The 24,463-nt window shown below is 41.4% G+C and overlaps 1 protein-coding gene across 1 annotated transcript in view; it reads right to left on the bottom strand.

The window, feature by feature from the left end:
* Positions 1 to 24,463, bottom strand: part of CACNA2D3 (calcium voltage-gated channel auxiliary subunit alpha2delta 3) — a 959,782-nt gene that overhangs the window by 589,361 nt on the left and 345,958 nt on the right. The window contains exon 5 of the mRNA XM_040407724.1: positions 1,212 to 1,374. Within this exon, the coding sequence (XP_040263658.1) occupies positions 1,212 to 1,374 (163 nt within the window). The remainder of the gene's footprint in view (positions 1 to 1,211; positions 1,375 to 24,463) is intronic.

Raw genomic sequence — 24,463 nt, 5'->3', positions numbered from 1 at the left:
TGTGCATGCGCATTGCTCCCTCCAGCACTTTTAGGGCTCTGTTCTCGATATAGGTGGGACTTGCACCTATAAGACAATGGGGGCATTGATCAGGGAGCCCAGCATTTCAACAGACAATATACCCTACTATTTTGTGCAGCATTTCTAATGGATTCTGTGATAGAAGCTGACATACAGTGTTGTGCGGGGGTTTCTTGGGCCCACCAGAAGAAATTATTCTCAAGGGTCCAACCCCCATATCATGAATAAAGTGCAATATGGTTTAAATGAAAGAAATAGGCCCATAGCGGCAAGTTATTGGCTCCAAGATCAGCTCCAAGCAGGATTTTTCTCCTGGACTTTTGGAGCCTACTAAGACTTCAGAAACTGGGCCTGGTCCTCTCGCGCTCTGTTGGGTCAGTCTGACCCAGTAGCCTAATCCAAGTTTCTTTTCTGTTTCCTTCCAGCAGCCATCAAAAGATTTCTGCTTTCTGGATATGTTCCCTAAGGATAAATTGAACACAGGTGGAGTCATTTATAAACGTGGTGAACATGGTGAAAGTAGAACTGGTTTAGTTGCCCATAGCAACCAATCAGATTCCACCTTTCATTTTCCAAAACACCAGTTTGATAAATCTCCCCCAGGGTGCCCTTGCTGGGATGATCCCTAGGAATCAGTTGCAATGTGTAAGGGAATCTGGCACCGAGGGGAAGACTTATCATTCCTTGTGCACCTGAAAAGTGACGTAAGGTGTGACTTTTTATCAGGGACTTGTCGCATGTCCCCCTTTTTCGTCCACCCTTACCGATTTTCTAAAAGGGAACAGGGAAGAGGGTGTGGCCAGCCGCTGCAAAAAATGTATCTTCATTTACACCAGTTTTATGACATAAATGAAGCCAGAAATCTCAGAAAGCTCTGAGCTGTCGTAGATTTATGGTTAGGCGCATGGACTGCAGGAAGATACACCTAATTTATGACGGCAGCTCAGGGGTTTATCAAGACAAATGCAAAAAGCGCCAGTCTAGATAAATCTCTCCCCAAGTGTTTAATTTCCCTGCAGCACCACCACAGGTGAAATGAAGCATTACACAGCTCCCGTATAATAGAAGGACTGGTCTAGCCTCGAGGAGAAAGAGGGAGATTTTGTAACCACTGTCCACTCTGAGTAGGAACTGCCTCAATCTATTGACTCTGTTCGCTTAGTTCACAGTCACTCAGTTGTTCTACTTACCTTTGTTGTAAACATTGGTTGGCACTTGGACATCACTCAATGTGACGTTTACATGTAAGTTATTAAAGTGGTCATTCGGTAGAAGCAAAAACTCTTTTCCCAGCTCGACAAAATTTCCATCTTCATCCCGTTCATTTATGAGGACTGCATTGAAGTATTCATACTGGGAAGAAAGAAAGGCAATAATCTGCATTACTTCTGGGAAACCTTCTCATCCATTTCAGCTTATTACGTCAATATTAGAGAAGAGCGAATCAGAATCTAAATCCGACCCGAACTTGTTAGAATCAGAATTTGCTTTTAAGTGCTTTTATTTCAAGTAGAATTGATTCACACCTGAATCGAATACCAAGCTCGAATTAGACCAATGAGACCTAAAACAAATTTTAAGAAATTCACCTGCGTCTAGTCAATATCTTAATTAAAAAATAATAATAATAACAGCAATAAAACTTTATTCTGAATTATCTGATGTACTATTTGCCAAATTCAAGTTTTTCGACTTTTACTAACTTGAGTTGAACTCACTGTAAGTAGGAGTGATTCCGAAAGTTGCACATTTGGCTTAATCCCAATTTATTTCTACTCAGCGCCCAGGTGATGGTTTAAAAATGGGTCCCCTGCTTTTGGCCCCTGAAATTCAGCACAGTAGCTGCCCGATTGACAACCAATCAATTGTCTAATCCTTAGAGGGCTTTGAAAGGACTGTATTTTTGGTCCATGTTTCGATATGCATTTTTTGCGAATCGCTCGCAGCCCCATTCATTTTTATGGAACCACAAAAAATGCGTCCGGCCCATGGATGTCATCTGTGTGCTGTTCACATACGTGCTGCCATTCTGCAGATTATAAAACATGTCCTATTCGTGCCCATTTTGCGGACAAGAATAGGCAGTTCTATAATAGGGTGCGCAGAAAATGTGGTCAGGCTCTACCCTCTAAAGGAACAACTTTTAGCAAATGAGGCAGTGGAAAAAATGGCCCAAGAGTCGTTGAAAGGGGTTTAGATGGAAACCCCCCTGTCCTGTGGGGGGCCTGGTTTGATCCTTGCTATGGGGCCCTTACTTCTCTATGTACACCACTGATGTGAACGGTCCCTTATAGTGAAATTTATAGATATTTGCACATTTATGATCCTTGTTTTCACCACATAACAATATAACAGAATATTTACTGCATCCTCCACATCTACACAATGACTTCTCGCAGAGGGCATCCTGTCCTCATGGATTGCACGCTATTTTCTGGTAAAAGATAAGCCGGGATAGTTTTGACAAAATATATTGATTCTTTTTGACCTACTGCAAAAAAAAAAACTAAAAGATGCCATGAGACTGCAGCGTTCAGCTTGCCCTTCCTTATCTCATATGATAGTTGGAGACTTAAGAGGAAGCCGGGCTAATTAACAAAGATAAAACTAATGAAAATAGAAAGTGTTAAATCCCATCCTCTAATTATAAGCCAGATACAAAAGCCAGGCCATCCTGATGCAGAACATAGAAGGATCATTGAACTTAATACACTGTAATGTAACACAAGTTACATTATATACAGGATCCAAGGATACGGACTCAAGACATTTATGGTAAAGTTCCTGGACTGTGAAGAGTCAATATACTGGGCTTCTGCTTCTTGAAAGTCTTCACCAGGGGCACCTTTAATTCTAACATTAAAGGGGTTGTGCAGGCAGTATATATTGATGACATATCCTCACTATAAACGTCAAATTAGGTAAGGTCTCAAGGTGGACAATTATCAAAAAATATTTAAGAAAAAGTAAAAATAAAACAATATTGAAACATCAGTAGTGTTACACGGTAATAAACAACATATGCATTTTATTATAAGATACCTTATTAATATTCTGTACATTAGTATGGTATGGTAGGCTATTTATTCACATTGTAATTCAAAATATTAGCAGGCACGCTTTCAAAGGGAGTACGTATTTATTCATCTAAAATATTAAAACTGATAAATATCTGATATTAAAAAATCTACACACATGTAAAAATAAAATTAATCAAGAAATGTACAATAGCAGCATAGATATATTGATAATGCGCATTATCTAGTATTAAACAAACTGTAGTAATAGCTTCCAGATCCAGATATTGGCAAACTTGATAAGTGTATATCACTGTGATGTGTACACTATGACAAATATATGTCCTTATATCAGTAGCGGCATTTTCAGATTATTACTCACTCCTCAAACGGGAATAACAAAAATGTCAATGGGACCACTGCCATTCAGGGTCACTCAGTCCATACAACTGGAGATACTTATGATGTCGGCACTTATAACTTGAAAGGAATTATAAAGAGGACTTATGTGCAAGGGTACGTGAGTTTCAGACCGGTGTACCTGGACACGGCGTCCCGCGTGTTCTTCGATACTTACGGCGCTTACCTCCCGGTGAATTATCTCTCCACCTTCGCAGTCCTCCAAGTATTGTCTTCTGTGTGCACCTGCACACAAACCTCCAGCGTCCCACGTGGAGTGTGGTATGGTAGCGCGTGAAGCCTCTGTTTGTGAGAGTAAATGTCGGTGCTAAGGTCCTTCGCCTGTGCCGGCGCCGTAGAAGTTCTGAGTGATGGTATCCGGAAACAATGTAATGGAATAAATCCAGTGCCTCTGTTAATGTCCGTATTAAAGCTGATGTTCACTTTTATCTTTTATGGTATTGTAATATAGTCCTATATGCCTTTATCATGCTTGCAAGCCAATAGAGTAGTTCCCCGACCTTCGCAAACGCACTGGATTTAATCCATTACATTGTTTCCGGATACCATCACTCTGAACTGCTACAACGCCGGTCACGCGGGGATCAGAAACTTCCGACAGCGCTGCAAACCGCCGGTCTGAATTGACCTGCGGTTTGCAGAGATCGCCGATACGGGGGGGGTGTAACAGGACCCCCCTCGGCATTGTCCCAGGGTGCCTGCTGATTGATTTCAGCACGGCGGTGATCGGAAATACACATGACGTACCGGTACGTCATGTGTCCCCAACAGGTTAAAGAACACCTTTCAACGTGAATATCCCAAATTGATAAATTAGGACATTTAAAAATATATATGTTTATCTCACCCCTGCATTCCTGCAGGAAAGTAATATTTTTGAGACAACAGTGGGGCCTAGTCTGCTTTGTGTCTGGGGCTGGGAAGTTTATGCTAGAAGAAACCTCCCGCTACAATGGAAGACTAAACTTTGCCCATCTGAACTACACCCCTTGTTCTCCGCCACATTTCTTTTGGACTATCTGTTTCGACAGTTTAACTGATAATCACAAGATAACAGATATGTGCCTCTTTCTATTTGTTCTCTTTTTTTTCCCTTTCTTTGAATAAGCCCCACAATTCTGGTCAGAAATGTTCTTGACTAATAGCATCAGAAGGAGGCAGAAGATTTAGTAACACAATTACTTACAGTTACAGCCGGATCGGTGTCAAGACTTTTTTTTACTTCTGCACATCATATTAGATCTGACATTTTTACTGCTGTATTTTTCTCTTTTAGTACATGGTAAAAATGTTAGGCTTCAATAAAAATGTGCTGCCCGCGATGGGCGACGAGATAAATTACAGCAGCTTTATATGAACCAAACTTAATTGTAACAGCAAAACGAGAAAGACTGTTGTAAATAATAGAAAGTGAGGTGCACAAAGAAAAATGTTTCCTCTGTGCTTTTCGACGGATTCACTGTGCATCACAATTCTGCATAATTTATCTGTGCTCGGTGTAAGATTCTCGATGGTTCAGTAGTAAAGCATCTGTACAACCTAGAGCAGCAAACCATTTGCAAGGTAGAAGGTACATTTCCAGACAGAGCAGGGGTGAGCTCTGGCTGTGTCCATTTTATTACAAATGATACACAACATTTAAAAGGAATGTGTCATCAGAAAATGACCTATTGTTTAACCCACACTTTTTTTTTCACATTTTTGGTGATTTTCTATTTCATTTTCCACATCACTATCTCTATTAATACAAAAATAAAATATGAAATCAGGCCGTTTTTTACACAGGCCACTGGGCCTAATAATATGGTAAGACTTCATGTTCTGTACAGGTAACCTTTTAATAGCCATCCCATTATTATCACAGGCAGGATTACAATGACCGGTATCACCTCTTTATAGATAAAACAGGGTCCACCATTCACAATAGGTGATATCACAGCTTAGCTGCTCCTTCCTGACCTCTGCAAAGGTTACAGAGCATGCCTAGAAAATTCTACCATAGACATCAATGAGCCCCCTCCAGACTACTATGTCTGTGGTCAAAGAACAGGAAGTCTTGAAGCATTTTAGGCCTAATGGTCAGTGCGAAAATCTCCTGATTTTAGTATTATTTGTAATATCGATAGGGATTTTTTAAATAAAAATCACAAGAAAAATAGAAAAAATTTACATTAAAAATTAAATATGAAAAAAGTTTACATAAAAACTTGATTTAATCGATAGGTGATTATTGGATAAAACATTCCCTTTGACACTACTTTCACACTAGCGTTTCTCTTTTCCGGTATTGAGATACATCATAGGATCTCAATACCAGAGATAAACACTTCCCTTTGGTCCCCATTCATTGTCAATGGGGACAGAATGTAACTGAACAGAAGGGAATGCTCCAAAATGCATTCCGTTCCGTTCTCATACTGAAGAGCAAACCGCAGCAAGGAGGTACAGTAAGCTGCCACCTCTCTATTTTAGAAGATATGCATGATCCACTGAGTGTTCATGTGCACTGTATGGGGGGATTTCAAGAAGAATATCTGTGATTTTCATGTCAACAGTTAATAAGGCAGAATTTCAGGTCATCAATATGTGATTGGAGGGATTCCGACTCCTGGCACCCCTGCCGATCAGCTGCCTCGTACGAACGCCACTTCCTCTTCTAGATTTCACTGCGCTTAGTCTTAGAAGTCTCCGTGGCGCTGAGTGTAACTTCAGTTGAATGGAAAAAGCACTTGCAATAAGCGCTGCAGTCTGGCTGCTTCCAGAAGAATATGCACCCATTCAGAAACAAAACATTGTCTTAGGCCTCTTTCACACTGGCGTGTGCACCCCGTTGCCGTATTGCGGACCGCATTTGCGAATCCGCAATAAATGGGTGCCGTTCCGTGGGCATTCCGCATAACGGAGTGCTTCCGTGGGGTTTCGTCCCGTACTTCCATTCCGCAAAAAGATAGAACATGTCCTATCTCTTTGCGGAACGGCCGGATCGCGGACCATTTAAGTGAATGGGTCCGCGATCCGCTGCGGCTGCCCCACGGTCTGTGCTCGTGTATTGTGGCCCGCATTTTGCAACGGGCCGCACAAGCCAGTGTGAAAGAGGCCTTAAAGGGTTTGTCCAGGATTTTGATATTGATGGCTTATCCTCAGTATAGGACATCAACTTTAGATTGTCAGCACTCCAACACCCCATACCCCCACCGATCAACTGTTACGTTGCATCTTGGGTGCCAGAAGTCGGAACCAGAACTACACAGCCCCATCCATTGTGCAGTGGATGGAGCTGGCTCATAAGAGAGAAATGGGTGGAGTTACATCTGGAGCTCATTATCTCTAACCACATATTCATCCGAATATATGTGTATATATATATACAGTGTGTATATATATATATATATATACCGAGTTATATGTTCTCTTTGCCCCTGTGTGGTCTTGCTTATGGTTTAGGGTCATGCACGTGGCAGTTGCCCAGCCATGCCCACAATATACGAGCCCCGGCCATTTGTGTACTGCTTAATGGATGTGTACTCGTTCACTTGAATGGATCCGCAATCAGAAAGGTGCGGAGCAGAACGGAACCCCACAGAACCACTACGGGGTGCTTCTCTGTGGTACCTCTCTGCGCCTCATGTTCTATTTTCTTGCGGTACAGACGGATTACGGACCCATTTAAGTTGAAATTGCGGTCCCCAATGCAAGGAACGGCCGGCACACGTTGGTGTGCATGAGCCCTTATACCGATACCTATCTGCTAATCTCAAAGGCTCGGATTAAAATGCAAGCATATAGAAACATAGAATGTGTCGGCAGATAAGAACCATTTGGCCCATCTAGTCTGCCCAATATACTGAATACTATGGATAGCCCCTGGCCCTATCTTATATGAAGGATGGCCTTATGCCTATCCCGTGCATGCTTAAACTCCTTCACTGTATTTGCAGCTACCACTTCTGCAGGAAGGCTATTCCATGCATCCACTACTCTCTCAGTAAAGTAATACTTCCTGATATTACTTTTAAACCCTTGCCCCTCTAATTTAAAACGATGTCCTCTTGTAGCAGTTTTTCTTCTTTTAAATATTCTCTCCTCTTTTACCTTGTTGATTCCCTTTATGTATTTAAAAGTTTCTATCATATCCCCTCTGTCTCGTCTTTCTTCCAAGCTATACATGTTAAGGTCCTTTAATCTTTCCTGGTAAGTTTTATCCTGCAATCCATGTACTAGTTTAGTAGCTCTTCTGGAGATATGGTCTCCAGTACTGAGCACAATACTCCAAATGAGGTCTCACTAGTGCTCTGTAGAGCGGCATGAGCACCTCCCTCTTTCTACTGGTAATGCCTCTCCCTATACACCCAAGCATTCTGATAGCATTTCCTGCTGCTCTATGACATGGTCTGCCTACCTTTAAGTCTTCTGAAATAATGACCCCTAAATCCCTTTCCTCAGATACTGAGGTTAGGACTGTATCACTGATTTTATATTCTGCTCTTGGGTTTTTACGCCCCAGGTGCATTTTCTTGCACTTCCAAAATCCTTTTCCATTTGGTGTATCCCTCCAGGAACATCAACCCTGTTACAAATCTTTGTGTCATCAGCAAAAAGACACACCTTACCATCGAGGCCTTCTGCAATTTCGCTGATAAAGATATTAAACAATATGGGTCCCAGAACAGATCCCTGAGGTACCCCACTGGTAACAAGACCATGGTCTGAATATACTCCATTGACTACAACCCTCTGTTGTCTGTCCCTCAGCCACTGCCTAATCCATTGTAGAGTGAGTCTATATAATATAAAGTTCTATTGAGTCCAGAAAACAAATACATTTATTATTCTGACACGTTATTCCAGCAGAGAAAAAGAAACGTAAATTGTAATATAAATGATATTAAACTGCTCAGACTCTGCACTTGCTACTTGAATGATCACCCATTTATTAGCACCCAATGTAATGGATTTTAAATGACTATTTTAATGGGTAATTAATACTTTTAATGTACCTTACTATTGTGATTACTTTTATGCAAATGTGTAGTGATAATGGTCTCGGACACTATTACATTCATCTATCATCATTTCAGTAGACGAGTGCCCTTGGACACACTTCACGGGTCACCCAGAACCCTATACATACTGTACCTTCCAATCCGCACTTAACTCTTTATGAGCTGATGGATTGTAAATATGACTTCATAGAGTTATAGATCTACATTGTGCATGGCATGTTCATAAGGGATTTGTAGTCAAAATTAATAATACCCGTTTTTTTTTGTTATTATTTTTTTTTATTGCCTTCTTGCTGGTTTTAGCAGTTTATATAGCTACCCATATCCAGGCTTGTCAATGTGCTGCATTAGGCGACTTTCACATTGGCGTTTTTTCTGGATCCGTCACGAATCAAAACCGCTCATGGAGCAAAACACTTCCGTCATGATAACACAACCGGCTGCATCAGTTATGAACGCATCCGGTTGTATTATCTCTAAAATAGCCATGACGGTTCAGTTTTATTTTGCGTCCGAAAAAAAGCAACCGGCATGAAACACAATGTAAGTCAATGATGCCAAATCTGTTTTCTCCGCATCTCAGCACTTTTGTGTGCGTCATGGGAACGGAAATGGGAACGAAACGGAATACATTCTGGTGCACTCGGTTCCCTTCAGTTGACAATGAATAAGGACAAAACTGAAGGGTTTTCCTCCAGTATTGAGATCCTGTGATGGATCTCAACAGCGGAAAGGGAAAGCGCACATGTGAAAATACACTTACCCTGTAAACTATCATAGTTAACCAGTTCATCACCAGGCCATTTACCCCCCTACCCGACCAAGTGCATTTTATTTTTTATTTATTGAAATTCTTTTTATATACACGCATCTTTGAAAAGAAAAACTTATTTTTAATAACTTTTTTTTTCATTTGTTTATGTAAAATAGTTTTTGTGCCTTTTTTCGGTGAGACACAGGTCTCTTGTTTTATGTAATTTTTATTTCAATTTTTTTTTGTTTTTTATACTCAGGAAAATAGTAAATGTAAAAAAAAGGGATATGTTTTTCACGTTTTAAATTTTATTTTGTTAATAGCAGAACATACTACTAACGTCACGTCACCGCGCACGGGATTTTGGGCGGTTTCTTCAATTGAGATTCTATGCGAGATAATGAAAGAGGTGAGAATGTATATATTTTTTTGTTTTAATGCCATTTTTGGAAAAAAAGAATCGTTATCATGAAGCGTGAGGAAATTCGGCTTCTTGGAAAATCAAATGTTTCCTGAAATTTGTATCAAAGTCAATTCATTTGACTTCGATTCGCTTAACACTAACTGCCTCATGCAACAGGTCAGCCTGTTTCATAGGTACAAATCTGTTGACAGATGCCCTTTAAAGTCTTATTTTTTCCCTGTGGAAAAAAATTGAAGAACTTTCCCCTTTGGCAACGTTTAAGATGAAAACGAGCTTATTGGGGCAGATTAACTAATCCTATAGATGGTGTAAACTGTGAAAGGCTGTCGAGACCTGCACCAAATTTATCACAGTGGCTCAGGCTGGATGATAAATTTCCATCAGGGATAGACAGTTTTGTCTAACCTAATATCACCTATTGGTTGTCCTAGTTTGAGACCGAATTTTACAACATAATTGTGGAACAATTTTGGGTAACAGTAGTCCATGCCCAATTTATCTGAAGCCACACCCCTTTTTGGGTAAGCCATGCTCCCTTGTTGGGCTAAGCACAAATCGTGTCTGTAAACCTGGATGCCCCAACTTGGTCCAAATTGCACCATATTTGGTCCAGTGTGTGCCAGAATCAAGGTGCTGTCACCGCCAGATCTCTGAGAAGTTCTGACAGACGTTCTTCAGTACCTCTTGCATGATGTTCTTTTGTTTTGGTTTTGTTTTGTCTTCTCTCCTCCCTCTCCCAGCTGTCATCTATTAGCAGTGATTGCCTCCCTTTATATCCCCTCCCATACTGCTTCACTTTGCGGTTTATACCACTTCCTAGATTGTGCTCACTGCTAGATGCTGCAACTGCTGGTTCCTCAGATAAGTCTATTCCTTTATTTGTGTTTTCCTGTTGGCTTGATTCTAGGTGACCCTGACTCCCCCCGTATTGAGTGCAGGGAGCCGGTGGTCGTGTCCCCACACTATTATAGGGTTTTCAGGTCTCACTCAGTCTAGGTACGGGGGCATGCAATTTTCTATCATAAAGATCTTTGCATGGGCTGAGCAGTCAGGGAGAGCTCTAGGGATTTTATAGGGCTCACCCATTTGTTCCTTAGTTTGGGATCAAGTCAGTTGGATCTTTATTTGTGACTTCTAGTTTTCTGCATAACCATCCTTGACAGGTGCACTCACAAGTAAGGTGGGCTATCATCTTTTAGGGGGCTGTACCACTGGTTTAGAGAAGGTTGATCAGGTGCTCTTTACATTTTAAAGGATTTGAACACTTTTACAATCACTGTTCTTGTTGCCCCAATGTGTAAACAGCTGCTATGCAGACCTGTGTGTCCCATAGTTGCAGACTACAAATAAACCTTATGTCATCTGATCTTGAAAGCATGTGTTACTACTAGATCTGTAAATGTCCAAGAAGAGGGGGCAGAGAAAGCATAAAAACACATGACAGCTGGATCAGACTACACAGAGGGTTTGTTTGTAGTCTGTCACCATGTAAACACATAGACAACACCAATAGCTGATGTGTGTGCAAGACACTGGGAAACTTGCTTTGTGCTAAAAAAGGAATGAAATGAATAACACGAAAACTCACTTAATACGCTCGCTTATGTAGATGTTATCCTTGGTTAGATTCAGACCCTTGACCCCAGGACAACAGTGCTAATGGCCAAGGGTGGGTTTGCGTTGGCGTTAGGGAATTCCATTCCAGAGTTATAACGGACTATAATGGAATTTTATAACGGCATGCACTACAGAACCCTTTAAGAGGCATTCCGTGTTGCTCCGTCCTAATACATTTCTATGGACACAAATAACGGTTCCGTTTTCTTTCGTTATACATGATGGAAAAAAAAGTTCTGTTGATGTCCTAAAATTTCATTATAACGGAACACTATAACGGAATTTCTAATTCTGAGGGCTCATGCACATGAATGTATTTTCTTTCCGTGTCCATTCAATTTTTTTTGCGGACCGTATGCGGAACCATTCATTTCAATGGGTTCCCAAAAATAATAGATGTTACTCTGTGTGCATTCCATTTGTCCATTCCGCAAAATTATAGAACATGTCCTATTATGGTCTGCATTACGGACAAAGATAGGACTGTTCTATTAGGGGCCAGCTGTTCCGTTCCGCAAAAAACGGAATGCACACGGACATTATCCGTATTTTTTGCGGATACCATGTTTTGTGGACCACAAAATACATACGGTCACGTGCATGAGCCCTAATGCGAACCCGCCCCAAGCCATCATGTTGCCCATGACCCTTTCCACAGGTGTCAGCTGGGTGAAATGAATCCTGTGCTACATTTTGTTACTTCATGGGACATAGTAACATAGTTTATAAGGCTGAAAAAAGACATCTGTCCATCCAGTTTGTCCTGTTTCCTGCAAGTTGATCCAAAGGAAGGCAAAAACCCCTGTGAGGTAGAAGCCAATTTTTCTCATTTTAGTGGAAAAAATTCCTGCCCGACTCCAATTAGGTAATCAGAATAACTCCCTGGATCAACGACCCTTCTCCAGAAATCTAGTAACTGTAAAGCCTCATGCAGACGTCCATGGAACACGGTCCATGAGATACCGGACTGGCATTGCAGGAGCGCACGGCGTCATAGCAACCAATGACGTCAGGCGCTCCTGCAATGCCAGTCCGGTATCTCATGGACCGTGTTCCAAGGACGTCTTCAAGAGGCTTAACCGGTAATATTATTACACTCCAGAAATAAATCCAGGACCAGGAAATACTTTATTTTCAGCCCCCTTTTGGGGCACTTTGAGGGTCTAGTGTACACATTGATAGAGCTCCATTAGGTAATCACACTGATATCCTTATTTGAATAGATCTGTCGCAGTGACCGTTCACTTTAAGGAGTTCTTCCTCCACCTGCCGTAATAAAATTCTCAGCTTGTAGCGATCTCTCAGATTAGCGTTCTCTACATTAGACGCCGAGTTCCCTTTAAATCAACAAATTCAGGCTGCAAATCTCTCTCTAAGAAATACTTTATATGTTAATCAAACACTGGATTATGTTCAGAAATGGAAGAACAAGCTTAGTGTTTAGTGCCGCGGCTAAGATGTGTTAATTCCTCGCTAGACGGAGAATGTAAATACTCTGACAGACATGCAGCAATTTGAATAAAATTATTTCTAGAACGAACTGGATAGTTTTCGCAAAACCCCATATGCAATTAATATTTTGCTGAGCGCTAACGGATCCTGTCGTTCTGCAAATCACTGGTCAAAAGCAGTTTTGTTTTTCATACAGGGAAAATTATAGCCGTGAAATCTGCGCATTTACCATGCACTGTGTTGGAAGGATATTACCAATCTGATAATTGAAAGAGTGATGAAAAACTTAGCGGGAAAAAATAAGACATTTAATTCCTTAAATGAAAATTAATTACATCCTTTTAAATGCTGTCTCGATGATTATTTTGAATGCAAGAGATTTTGCAGATAATTACTCTCTTTGTAAAAGTTCTTAATCTTGACTTTGTATAAATCATTGCCTACCACCACCCAGGGGTGACACTGTAATTGATATTCCCCACCGCCTAGTGTAAGGGGTTAATGATTAAATGCATTTAAAATAGCACCTTTATATATATAACACATTATAGCAAAAAGCCACCATATTGTTATTTCCTACAAAAGGTATAATGTTCTTAGACCTGAATGGGTTCCCTCCAATCTCTGGGCCCCATAGCAAGTGCTATGGCTGCCATTGCTATAGCTACGCCCACTCCACCACCCACCCTGTTTATTACTAGAGATGAGTGAAGTTTTGAAAAATTTGATTCAGTAACTTTGCCAAAGTTCACCAGGAAATTTGATTCATTCCGAAATAATTCTTCACAAATCTCCATAAATCAGGTATACCCAGGCCACTCTGCCTTAGGGTATGGCAAAATGGAGCAGCCGTGCTGCCGGCGGGTTGTGGCCATGTTGTGGTGAAGAACCCCACAGCCAATTAGCCCCCATCTGCCTTTCATTTGATAATGAAGACTGCATTATATAGTCCTTCTTCATTGGTAATGGCCACATGGTACCTTTAAACAGGGGCTGTTGCTGGTATGGGGTTTGGCTGGTAAAGTGGGGGCACAATATTCAAATTATTGCTGTTCTGGCCTGCAATATCCTGCAGGTTATTTGACACTGAATATTAATCATCTCCAACCCCAGTGCTCTCCTGCCGTACAGGTGGGAGCCCTTCTTCTGCCATCTGCTTTTCCTCCTTTTCCACATCATCTAATATCGATGAGAATATGTCACCAGGAATGTCCAGCTACCTTTCATCTTGCTGATTTTTCTACGACATGTAGACTTTGAAGGATGATTTGGAAGAAGTAAAATCAGCAAAAGATGAGGATGGTCTTCATTAACCACCTCAGCCCCCAGTGCTTAAACACCCTGAAAGACCAGGCCACTTTTTACACTTCTGACCTACACTACTTTCACCATTTATTGCTCGGTCATGCAACTTACCACCCAAATGAATTTTACCTCCTTTTCTTCTCACTAATAGAGCTTTCATTTGGTGGTATTTCATTGCTGCTGACATTTTTACTTTTTTTGTTATTAATCGAAATTTAACGATTTTTTTTGCAAAAAAATGACATTTTTCACTTTCAGTTGTAAAATTTTGCAAAAAAAAACGACATCCATATAGAAATTTTGCTCTAAATTTATAGTTCTACATGTCTTTGATAAAAAAAAAATGTTTGGGTAAAAAAAAAATGGTTTGGGTAAAAGTTATAGCGTTTACAAACTATGGTACAAAAATGTGAATTTCCGCTTTTTGAAGCAGCTCTGATTTTCTGAGCACCTGTCATGTTTCCTGAGGTTCTATAATGCCCAGACAGTACAAACACCCCACAAATGACCCCATTTCTGAAAGTACACACACTAAGGTATTCACTGATGGGCATAGTGAGTTCATAGAACTTTTTATTTTTTGTCACAAGTTAGCGGAAAATTATGATTTTTTTTTTTTTTTTTTTTTTTCTTACAAAGTCTCATATTCCACTAACTTGTGACAAAAAATAAAAAGTTCTATGAACTCACTATGCCCATCAGCGAATACCTTGGGGTCTCTTCTTTCCAAAATGGGGTCACTTGTGGGGAAGTTATACTGCCCTGGCATTCTAGGGGCCCAAATGTGTGGTAAGGAGTTTGAAATCAAATTCTGTAAAAAATGACCAGTGAAATCCGAAAGGTGCTCTTTGGAATATGGGCCCCTTTGCCCACCTAGGCTGCAAAAAAGTGTCACACATCTGGTATCTCCGTACTCAGGAGAAGGTGGGGAATGTGTTTTGGGGTGTCATTTTATATATACCCATGCTGGGTGAGAGAAATATCTTGGCAAAAGACAACTTTTCCCATTTTTTTATACAAAGTTGTCATTTGACCAAGATATTTATCTCACCCAGCATGGGTATATGTAAAAAGACACCCCAAAACACATTCCTCAACTTCTCCTGAGTACGGGGATACCAGATGTGTGACACTTTTTTGCAGCCTAGGTGGGCAAAGGGGCCCATATTCCAAAGAGCACCTTTCGGATTTCACTCCTCATTTTTTCCTGAATTTGATTTCAAACTCCTTACCACACATTTGGGCCCCTAGAATACCAGGGCAGTATAACTACCCCACAAGTGACCCCATTTTGGAAAGAAGACACCCCAAGGTATTCCGTGAGGGGCATGGCGAGTTCCTAGAATTTTTTATTTTTTGTCACAAGTTAGTGGAAAATGATGATTTTTTTTTTTATTTTTTTTTTTCATACAAAGTCTCATATTCCACAAACTTGTGACAAAAAATAAAAACTTCCATGAACTCACTATGCCCATCAGCGAATACCTTGGGGTCTCTTCTTTCCAAAATGGGGTCACTTGTGGGGTAGTTATACTGCCCTGGCATTCTAGGGGCCCAAATGTGTGGTAAGTAGGTAAATGACCTGTGAAATCCGAAAGGTGCTCTTTGGAATGTGGGCCCCTTTGCCCACCTAGGCTGCAAAAAAGTGTCACACATCTGGTATCTCTGTATTCAGGAGAAGTTGAGGAATGTGTTTTGGGGTGTCTTTTTACATATACCCATGCTGGGTGAGATAAATATCTTGGTCAAATGCCAACTTTGTATAAAAAAATGGGAAAAGTTGTCTTTTGCCAAGATATTTCTCTCACCCAGCATGGGTATATGTAAAATGACACCCCAAAACACATTCCCCAACTTCTCCCGATTACGGAGATACCAGATGTGTGACACTTTTTTGCAGCCTAGGTGGGCAAAGGGGCCCATATTCAAAAGAGCACCTTTCGGATTTCACAGGTCATTTTTTACAGAATTTGATTTCAAACTCCTTACCACACATTTGGGCCCCTAGAATGCCAGGGCAGTATAACTACCCCACAAGTGACCCCATTTTGGAAAGAAGAGACCCCAAGGTATTCGCTGATGGGCATAGTGAGTTCATGGAACTTTTTATTTTTTGTCACAAGTTAGTGGAATATGAGACTTTGTATGAAAAAAAAAAAAAAAAAAAATCATCATTTTCCACTAACTTGTGACAAAAAATAAAAAATTCTAGGAACTCGCCATGCCCCTCACGGAATACCTTGGGGTGTCTTCTTTCCAAAATGGGGTCACTTGTGGGGTAGTTATACTGCCCTGGCATTTTCCAGGGGCCCTAATGTGTGGTAAGTAGGTAAATGACCTGTGAAATCCTAAAGGTGCTCTTTGGAATATGGGCCCCTTTGCCCACCTAGGCTGCAAAAAAGTGTCACACATGTGGTATCGCCGTATTCAGGAGAAGTTGGGGAATGTGTTTTGGGGTGTCATTTTACATATACCCATGCTGGGTGAGAGAAATATCTTGGCAAAAGACAACTTTTCCCATTTTTTTATACAAAGTTGGCATTTGACCAAGATATTTCTCTCACCCAGCATGGGTATATGTAAAATGACACCCCAAAACACATTCCCCAACTTCTCCTGAGTACGGCGATACCAGATGTGTGACACTTTTTTGCAGCCTAGATGCGCAAAGGTGCCCAAATTCCTTTTAGGAGGGCATTTTTAGACATTTGGATACCAGACTTCTTCTCACGCTTTGGGGCCCCTAGAATGCCAGAGCAGTATAAATACCCCACATGTGACCCCATTTTGGAAAGAAGACACCCCAAGGTATTCAATGAGGGGCATGGCGAGTTCATAGAAAATTTTTTTTTTTGGCACAAGTTAGCGGAAATTGATATTTTTAATTTTTTTCTCACAAAGTCTCCCGTTCCGCTAACTTGGGACAAAAATTTCAATCTTTCATGGACTCAATATGCCCCTCACGGAATACCTGGGGGTGTCTTCTTTCCGAAATGGGGTCACATGTGGGGTATTTATACTGCCCTGGCATTCTAGGGGCCCTAAAGCGTGAGAAGAAGTCTGGAATATAAATGTCTAAAAAATTTTACGCATTTGGATTCCGTGAGGGGTATGGTGAGTTCATGTGAGATTTTATTTTTTGACACAAGTTAGTGGAATATGAGACTTTGTAAGAAAAAAAAAAAAAATTCTGCTAACTTGGGCCAAAAAAATATCTGAATGGAGCCTTACAGAGGGGTGATCAATGACAGGGGGGTGATCAATGACAGGGGGGGTGATCAATGACAGGGGGGGTGATCAATGACAGGGGGGTTGATCAATGACAGGGGGGTGATCAGGGAGTCTATATGGGGTGATCACCACAGTCATTGATCACGCCCCTGTAAGGCTTCATTCAGACGTCCGGATGCGTTTTGCGGATCCGATCCATCTATCAGTGCATCCGTAAAAATCATGCGGACATCTGAATGGAGCTTTACAGGGGGGTAATCAATGACAGGGGGGTGATCAGGGAGTCTATATGGGGTGATCACCACAGTCATTGATCACTCCCCTGTAAGGCTTCATTCAGACGTCCGGATGCGTTTTGCGGATCCGATCCATCTATCAGTGGATCCGTAAAAATCATGCGGACATCTGAATGGAGCTTTACAGGGGGGTGATCAATGACAGGGGGGTGATCAGGGAGTCTATATGGGGTGATCACCACAGTCATTGATCATGCCCCTGTAAGGCTTCATTCAGACGTCCGGATGCGTTTTGCGGATCGGATCCATCTATCAGTGCATCCGTAAAAATCATGCGGACATCTGAATGGAGCTTTACAGGGGGTAATCAATGACAGGGGGGTGATCAGGGAGTCTATATGGGGTGATCACCACAGTCATTGATCACGCCCCTGTAAGGCTTCATTCAGACGTCCGGATGCGTTTTGCGGATCGGATCCATCTATCAGTGCATCCGTAAAAATCATGCGGACATCTGAATGGAGCTTTACAGGGGGTTGATCAATGACAGGGGTGTAATCAATGACAGGGGGGGTGATCAGGGAGTCTATATGGGGTGATAACCACAGTCATTGATCACGCCCCTGTAAGGCTTCATTCAGACGTCCGGATGCGTTTTGCGGATCCGATCCATCTATCAGTGGATCCGTAAAAATCATGCGGACATCTGAATGGAGCTTTACAGGGGGGTAATCAATGACAGGGGGGTGATCAATGACAGGGGGGTGATCAGGGAGTCTATATGGGGTGATCAGGGGTGATCAGGGGCTAATAAGGGGTTAATAAGTGACGGGGGGGGGGTGTAGTGTAGTGTAGTGGTGCTTGGTGGGACTTTACTGAGCTACCTGTGTCCTCTGGTGGTCGATCCAAACAAAGGGGACCACCAGAGGACCAGGTAGCAGGTATATTAGACGCTGTTATCAAAACAGCGTCTAATATACCTGTTAGGGGTTAAAAAAAACACATCTCCAGCCTGCCAGCGAACGATCGCCGCTGGCAGGCTGGAGATCAACTCTCTTACCTTCCGTTCCTGTGAGCGCGCGCGCCTGTGTGCGCGCGTTCACAGGAAATCTCGCCCATCGCGAGATGACGCATATATGCGTGACTCTGCGCAGGGCTGCCACCTCCGGAACGCGATCCTGCGTTAGGCGGTCCGGAGGTGGTTAAGATCTGCCCCCCCCCCCCCCCCTGAGTGGTGCAGACTGTATGGTATTGATTGGGACACTGGCACCAGAATAATAAAGGCTTCCATCTTATTGGCATTGAATTACATATCTTAGTTCACAGCTGATGTAGGAATAAGTACATGTGGGAATAAATAAATAAAACTGATGCAGAATAAGTCTCCCTGCACTCTCCCTGCAGTCTCCCTGCACTCTCCCTGCACTCTCCCTGCAGTCTCCCTGCACTCTCCCTGCACTCTCCCTCTCCAATATTCTTCTATTAATCAGCTATGCTCAGCTCACAAGACAATGGCGGAGACTGCATGGGATGTGAGTTTCATAGGGCTGTGACATCGCTGGGGATGTATATCTGTGAATTGGCTGGCTGCACAGCATTATTTGTGATCTTGAGTTCCCGGGCTTGTCTCCTCTACACTTAGTTTCACTTTGTAACATGTGAATTTTAGGAAAACTGATTTGTTACCATGAACCACGAGGAAATTCGGATTAATTTAGAATGGAATTTTTCCTAAACTTCACACAGAATTCCATTTCAGATGCTCCGCTTCGCTCAACACTATTAATTATGTATCTGAATCAAAGGGACAGATTTACGAATCTTGTATAAAGTGTAGACAGCATAAAGTTAAAGAGGTATTCCGATGCAGACATTAGTGGCATTTTGCTAGAATTTGCCTCCAATGTCAGATAGATGCTACAGAGCAGGTCCCCCAAAGTGAAGAAGACCGCACCTCATAAGTGTAGCCAACCTCCATTCACTGTTATGGGAGTTCTGTCAGTTCCAAAGAGGTGAATAGAGAGGTGGGCTTGCATGCACTGTGCACTCTCCATTCACTGCTACAGAACGTCCGAATAGCCAAGAGCGTCCGTTTGGCTATGTTCGGAAATCTCATACAGGTGAATTGAGAGCATGCTGCACATGCACTTTTCTTTGATTTGGAGTCCCCGTTCTGCACTTTGCATTCCATCTAATAATTCCTTTATATTCCATTATAACTCTGTTATAGTGAAACACTATGACGGACTTCCTATCGCTGGTGAGAACCCGCCCTGGGGTGTGTCTGACAACCATGTCGGTGACTGTCGGCAATGTGTTCATCAAGTTCTTCCAAACTGAACATGTAATTTATTCTAAACTGTCTATAAATGACAACTAGGGGGATCCCTATCAGTGTTTCTGGAAAAGAGAGGGTTAAAACAACATGCTAACGAGGATTAACGAGCCCAATAACAACTTTAGCTTGGAATTTTTAACCATTTCAATTCCAGAGAAAGCAGCTTAGAGGGAACAGTGATCCTCATGTGCTTGTTCTCCAGGGTCCTGTGCAGTCCATGTGCTTGAAACGCGTTTCAGTGTTTCTTCAGCAATGAATAAGATGTCACAGAGTGTTTCTTATAGACTGACATATGGTAAGATAATGCTTTTTACCGACATATCTACCATTTCCAGTTACCTTTCTGTGTATAGACAAGTGGGGAAGCAACCTCAGACACACACTGGGGCTGTAACACAGCCAAACAATAAGAGCACAGTGTAATAAATTGATTACATCTGTTGCCATGCACTTTTATGCTATGTTCTATTTTTATTTTTTTTATATGATGTTTTTATTTCCCGTTTGCAAACCCATCAGAAACTACTACTGCTTTGCTCCTCTTGATAAATTTGACTCCACTTTTATTTTGGCTTGTACAAGAACCTCCATTGTAGAAACTACAGCTCAACCCTGCCATCTAGTGGCACCGGTCTGCACTGCCCGCATTACTGTAGTAATTACACTTTCTATGAACCAAAGGCAAACTAATTAAGTGCAAAATATCTAAGACCGATGGGGTTTGACAAGATTTGACATTTTCAAGCGTTTATTGATGATGTTAACAAGGCAAAAAGGGTTCTGGATCCTTTTTATAATATGCATCCATTTAGAATTTTTTATTGACTTGGAAATTCCGAGTTATAAAAATATATTCTGTTTTGGTTTGATAAGAGGATTTAGCACGCCATGTTATGGGAAGTCATAAACATGATTTGAGCAGAACCTTACAGCAGAAGCATTGTCATGTGTAAAATTCTAGTATTCTAGGGGCTTTTATGTGTCTGGCGCATTGAGTTTTGAACCCAGGGACTTTTTATATATATGCAGTAAGGAATTTTGTTTTTGCTTTGAGCATCATTTTTTGGATAGTGGGATTTTTTTGCCACAGAAGCAATTGCAGCTAGCGTCAGCGACACGGTGACTGAATGTTACAAAGTCATACGACATGGCTGAGCGATGCATACAGACGCCGGCTGCGGGAGAACCGACCTCTTTGCCCCCACAAAAATTCAAACAAAAATCATTACTTTGTTTAATTAACTTTCTTACAATACAAGGGCTCGTTCTGTCTCAATTCAGTGAACCTAAACATGCCGGCGGAGCAATTAATAGGGAAGCATTAATCTGTAGGAACCTTACACCTGACACGCTGTATAATGAGCTGCATTCTGCAGGCAAACGTTAACACTTAATGGGCTAGTAAACCGCAGATAACTGACTTAGTCATCTGTTAGGGTTTACGCATGCAGAGCATGTTGGCGGCTTGTAGCCAGATGTAGATCATTTATGTTATTATGTTACCATTTACATCAGGAAGCACAAGGCCAGTATGTAATACAGTTCTGTACTGACACTGTGTAGAGTCATAAGCAAAGTTGTAACGGGTGATATGGAGATACTTAAGCTGGACCTTTAATAGCTGTCAGACAAAGGCTCACTTGGCTGGCGGCTATCTCTCTTCACTCCCCTATATACATAGATTCTTATTTGGGCTGTGAATGTATATGGTGTCAATGAGGAGAGAGGAGAAATCTGCTGCCAGACACTCTCAGTTCTCCCAGGAGAACAAAAGACTTGAGCCTTGAAATTGAACACGCCCGATCCTTCTCTCCCACAATATCATCTGTTGGAGGTAAGTCAGGAGCTCCCCATACACATTATATGGGTTTTCCAAGACTTAAACTATCTGATCATTAGGAGTCCGACACCTTGGAACCCCGCCGATCAGCTGTATGAGAAGGCAGCGGCAATCACAGTAGCGCTGCAGCCATTTCTTAGCTTTCCCTATGCCAAGTGATGACATGTTCATCGGTCACATGGCCTAGGCACAGCTCAGCCCTTACAAGTGAAGGGAGATGAGCTGCGATACCAAGCCTGGCCACTATACAGCTGATCGGCGGGGGTCCACCGATCAGATACTGATGACCTATCCAGAGGATACGGCTTCAATATGTAAGTTTTAAATTGTTGGCCAGTTTTGCCAATAATGGGTCCAGCCGTCTGGCCCATTATACTGTAATGTGTATGGGAAACTTAGCTTGTAATGACTGCACTCACAGCACTCATGTGAATACAGTACAGTAGAGATGCAGTTAGGCAGGAACTCACTGCATCATAAATCATTATGTTGCTGTGAGTTTGGACCCGAATGCAATACCCCAGACCAGGGGGATCTGCAATTTCATTGTATATAGTTTGAATTGATATGTATAGTATTGTATTTTATATGGTTCATGTTTGACCGTAACTTCCAGTAAGGAGAGGATGGCAATAGTTGGAAAGGAACACAAATGCAATAGCACTCTGCAACCAGCACTCCGCCCTGCCTCCATGCTGGATGTTGAATGAGGCATTGGTGTACATTTTGGCCAAAGCGTAATAAGCCACTCACCACGTCAAGGTCGCCTCTATGAGTGGTCCCTAACACTAGTTGGAAAGGAACAGGGCCAACCACTTTTTTCCTCCTCTGTTGGTAGGAGTGGCTGTACCTGCTTCCTGCCGGGAGGGGGAGTTCCTGTCCAGAGGAGACGAAGCACACTTGAGAGCTCCTGCTCCTATAAGAGGTTCTCCATAGAGATCAACTTGATTGTGCTTTAAGTAAATCCTTGAAACAACAGACAGCAGAGTGATCAGCTAACACCAGCATTAAAGACACTGGTGTGAGGTGAGGGACTACATCTAAGACACCCATCGCCCAGAATACTGCTAGGCGAGTACAGAACAGGTGTTAAATTCCAGCCAACCAACCTGTCTCCATACTTCCTTACTGGTGCCAGAGAATTGCACTTGGAAATTGCTGCTAATGAATGTACCTGAAGTTTTACCCTTAGTAAAAAGACTATTTGATGTTTACTTCTGGTCTCATTCTTCAAACCCTTCACTAGGGTCATTACCACTCCCATTCACTGCACCAGCTCCTCAGGGGCTCACTGCAAGTGTTTAGTCCGAGTATTGGGGTCCTGATATGGAGCATGTCCCCAGACCAAATGTGATGACATGAAAATGGCCTAAGGCTGGAATCACACATGCAGTTTATAAGCCAAATACAAGCATGGATCTAAGCAATACGTTTTTCCTTTATGCTTTTCTTTCTAGCTCTGGCTACAAAAACCCCCGAAAAAACTGCACCAAAACCTATGAATTACGGTATGTCCACTTTTTTTGAGTCAGTTGTTTAGTTTTATCTTAAAGAGATTAGTGTTGAGCGCGAATATTTGAATAACGAATATTAATCGCGAATATAGTGCTATATATTCGCTATATCGAATATTTGTAATTTTTTAACATCTGAAAACATGATTCCTCCCTGCATCTTTCTTGTGGGTCAATGAGTCATTGGCCCACAAGCAACTTAAGCAGGAAGGAATCATGTTTTCATATGAAAAATAAAATGACGAATATTCAAAAAAATGAATATATAGCAATATAGGGAATATATTCGTTATTTAGAATATTCACATTTTTTTTCTCCAATCTGTACAGTTGTTTGCATACTCCTCCCCGACAAGCGTCCCCGTCACCATGGGAACGCCTGTGGGTTAGAAAATACTATCGGATCTGAGTTTTCCCTGAGATCGTGAAAACTCAGATCCGATGGTATATTCTAACCTACAGGTGTTCCCATGGTGACGGGGACGCTTGTCGGGGAGGAGTATGCCAAAGTGGAATAACAGTACAGATAAAAAAAAGACGAATATTCTAAATAACGAATATATTCGCCATATTGCTATAACTTTGTTTTTTAGAATATTTGTCATATTCGTCATATTCTAAAACACGAAGTTATAGCAATATAGCGAATATTCATAAAATACACATATAGACTGCAATTTAGCTAATATAGTGCTATAGTATTTTTTTTTTATAGTGTACATTTTTTCCAAATCTGAACTCCAGAAGAGACAAAAAAATTAGACTATAAAGAAAGATTATAGCACTATATTAGCTAAATTGCAGTCTATATGTGTATTTTATGAATATTCGCTATATTGCTATAACTTCGTTTTTTAGAATATGACGAATATTCTAAAACAAGAATATATAGCAATATAGCGAATATTCGTAAAATACACATATTAGCCGTAGCAATAGCGAACCAATAGTAATGTTGCCTTATACAGTTAAAAGAAAATTGCAATACACGAATAATTAAATTGCATATTATTTGCGATAAATAAAATAATGACGAATATTCGATTTCGACTAATATTCAATCGAATATTCGCGAACTCCCGCTCATCACTAAAAGAGATACTGCCATGTTTTATTTAAAAGAAAATAAATAAAGGCAATTTAATATAAAAGTTAAAAATGGAGAAAAAAATACAAAAACACCTCTGTTTATGACGCATATTTGACATGCAATTAATCCAACTCCTTACAGGTGTGCTTTCCATTTACCACCATGGGACTTCCATAGGAATGAATGGAGTGCACACCATGC

The sequence above is a fragment of the Bufo bufo genome, chromosome 9 (genome assembly GCF_905171765.1).
Source record: "Bufo bufo chromosome 9, aBufBuf1.1, whole genome shotgun sequence".
Lineage (NCBI taxonomy): Eukaryota > Metazoa > Chordata > Amphibia > Anura > Bufonidae > Bufo > Bufo bufo.
Note: the sequence above shows the minus strand (reverse complement) of the source record. Positions and strands in the feature narration are given on the sequence as shown.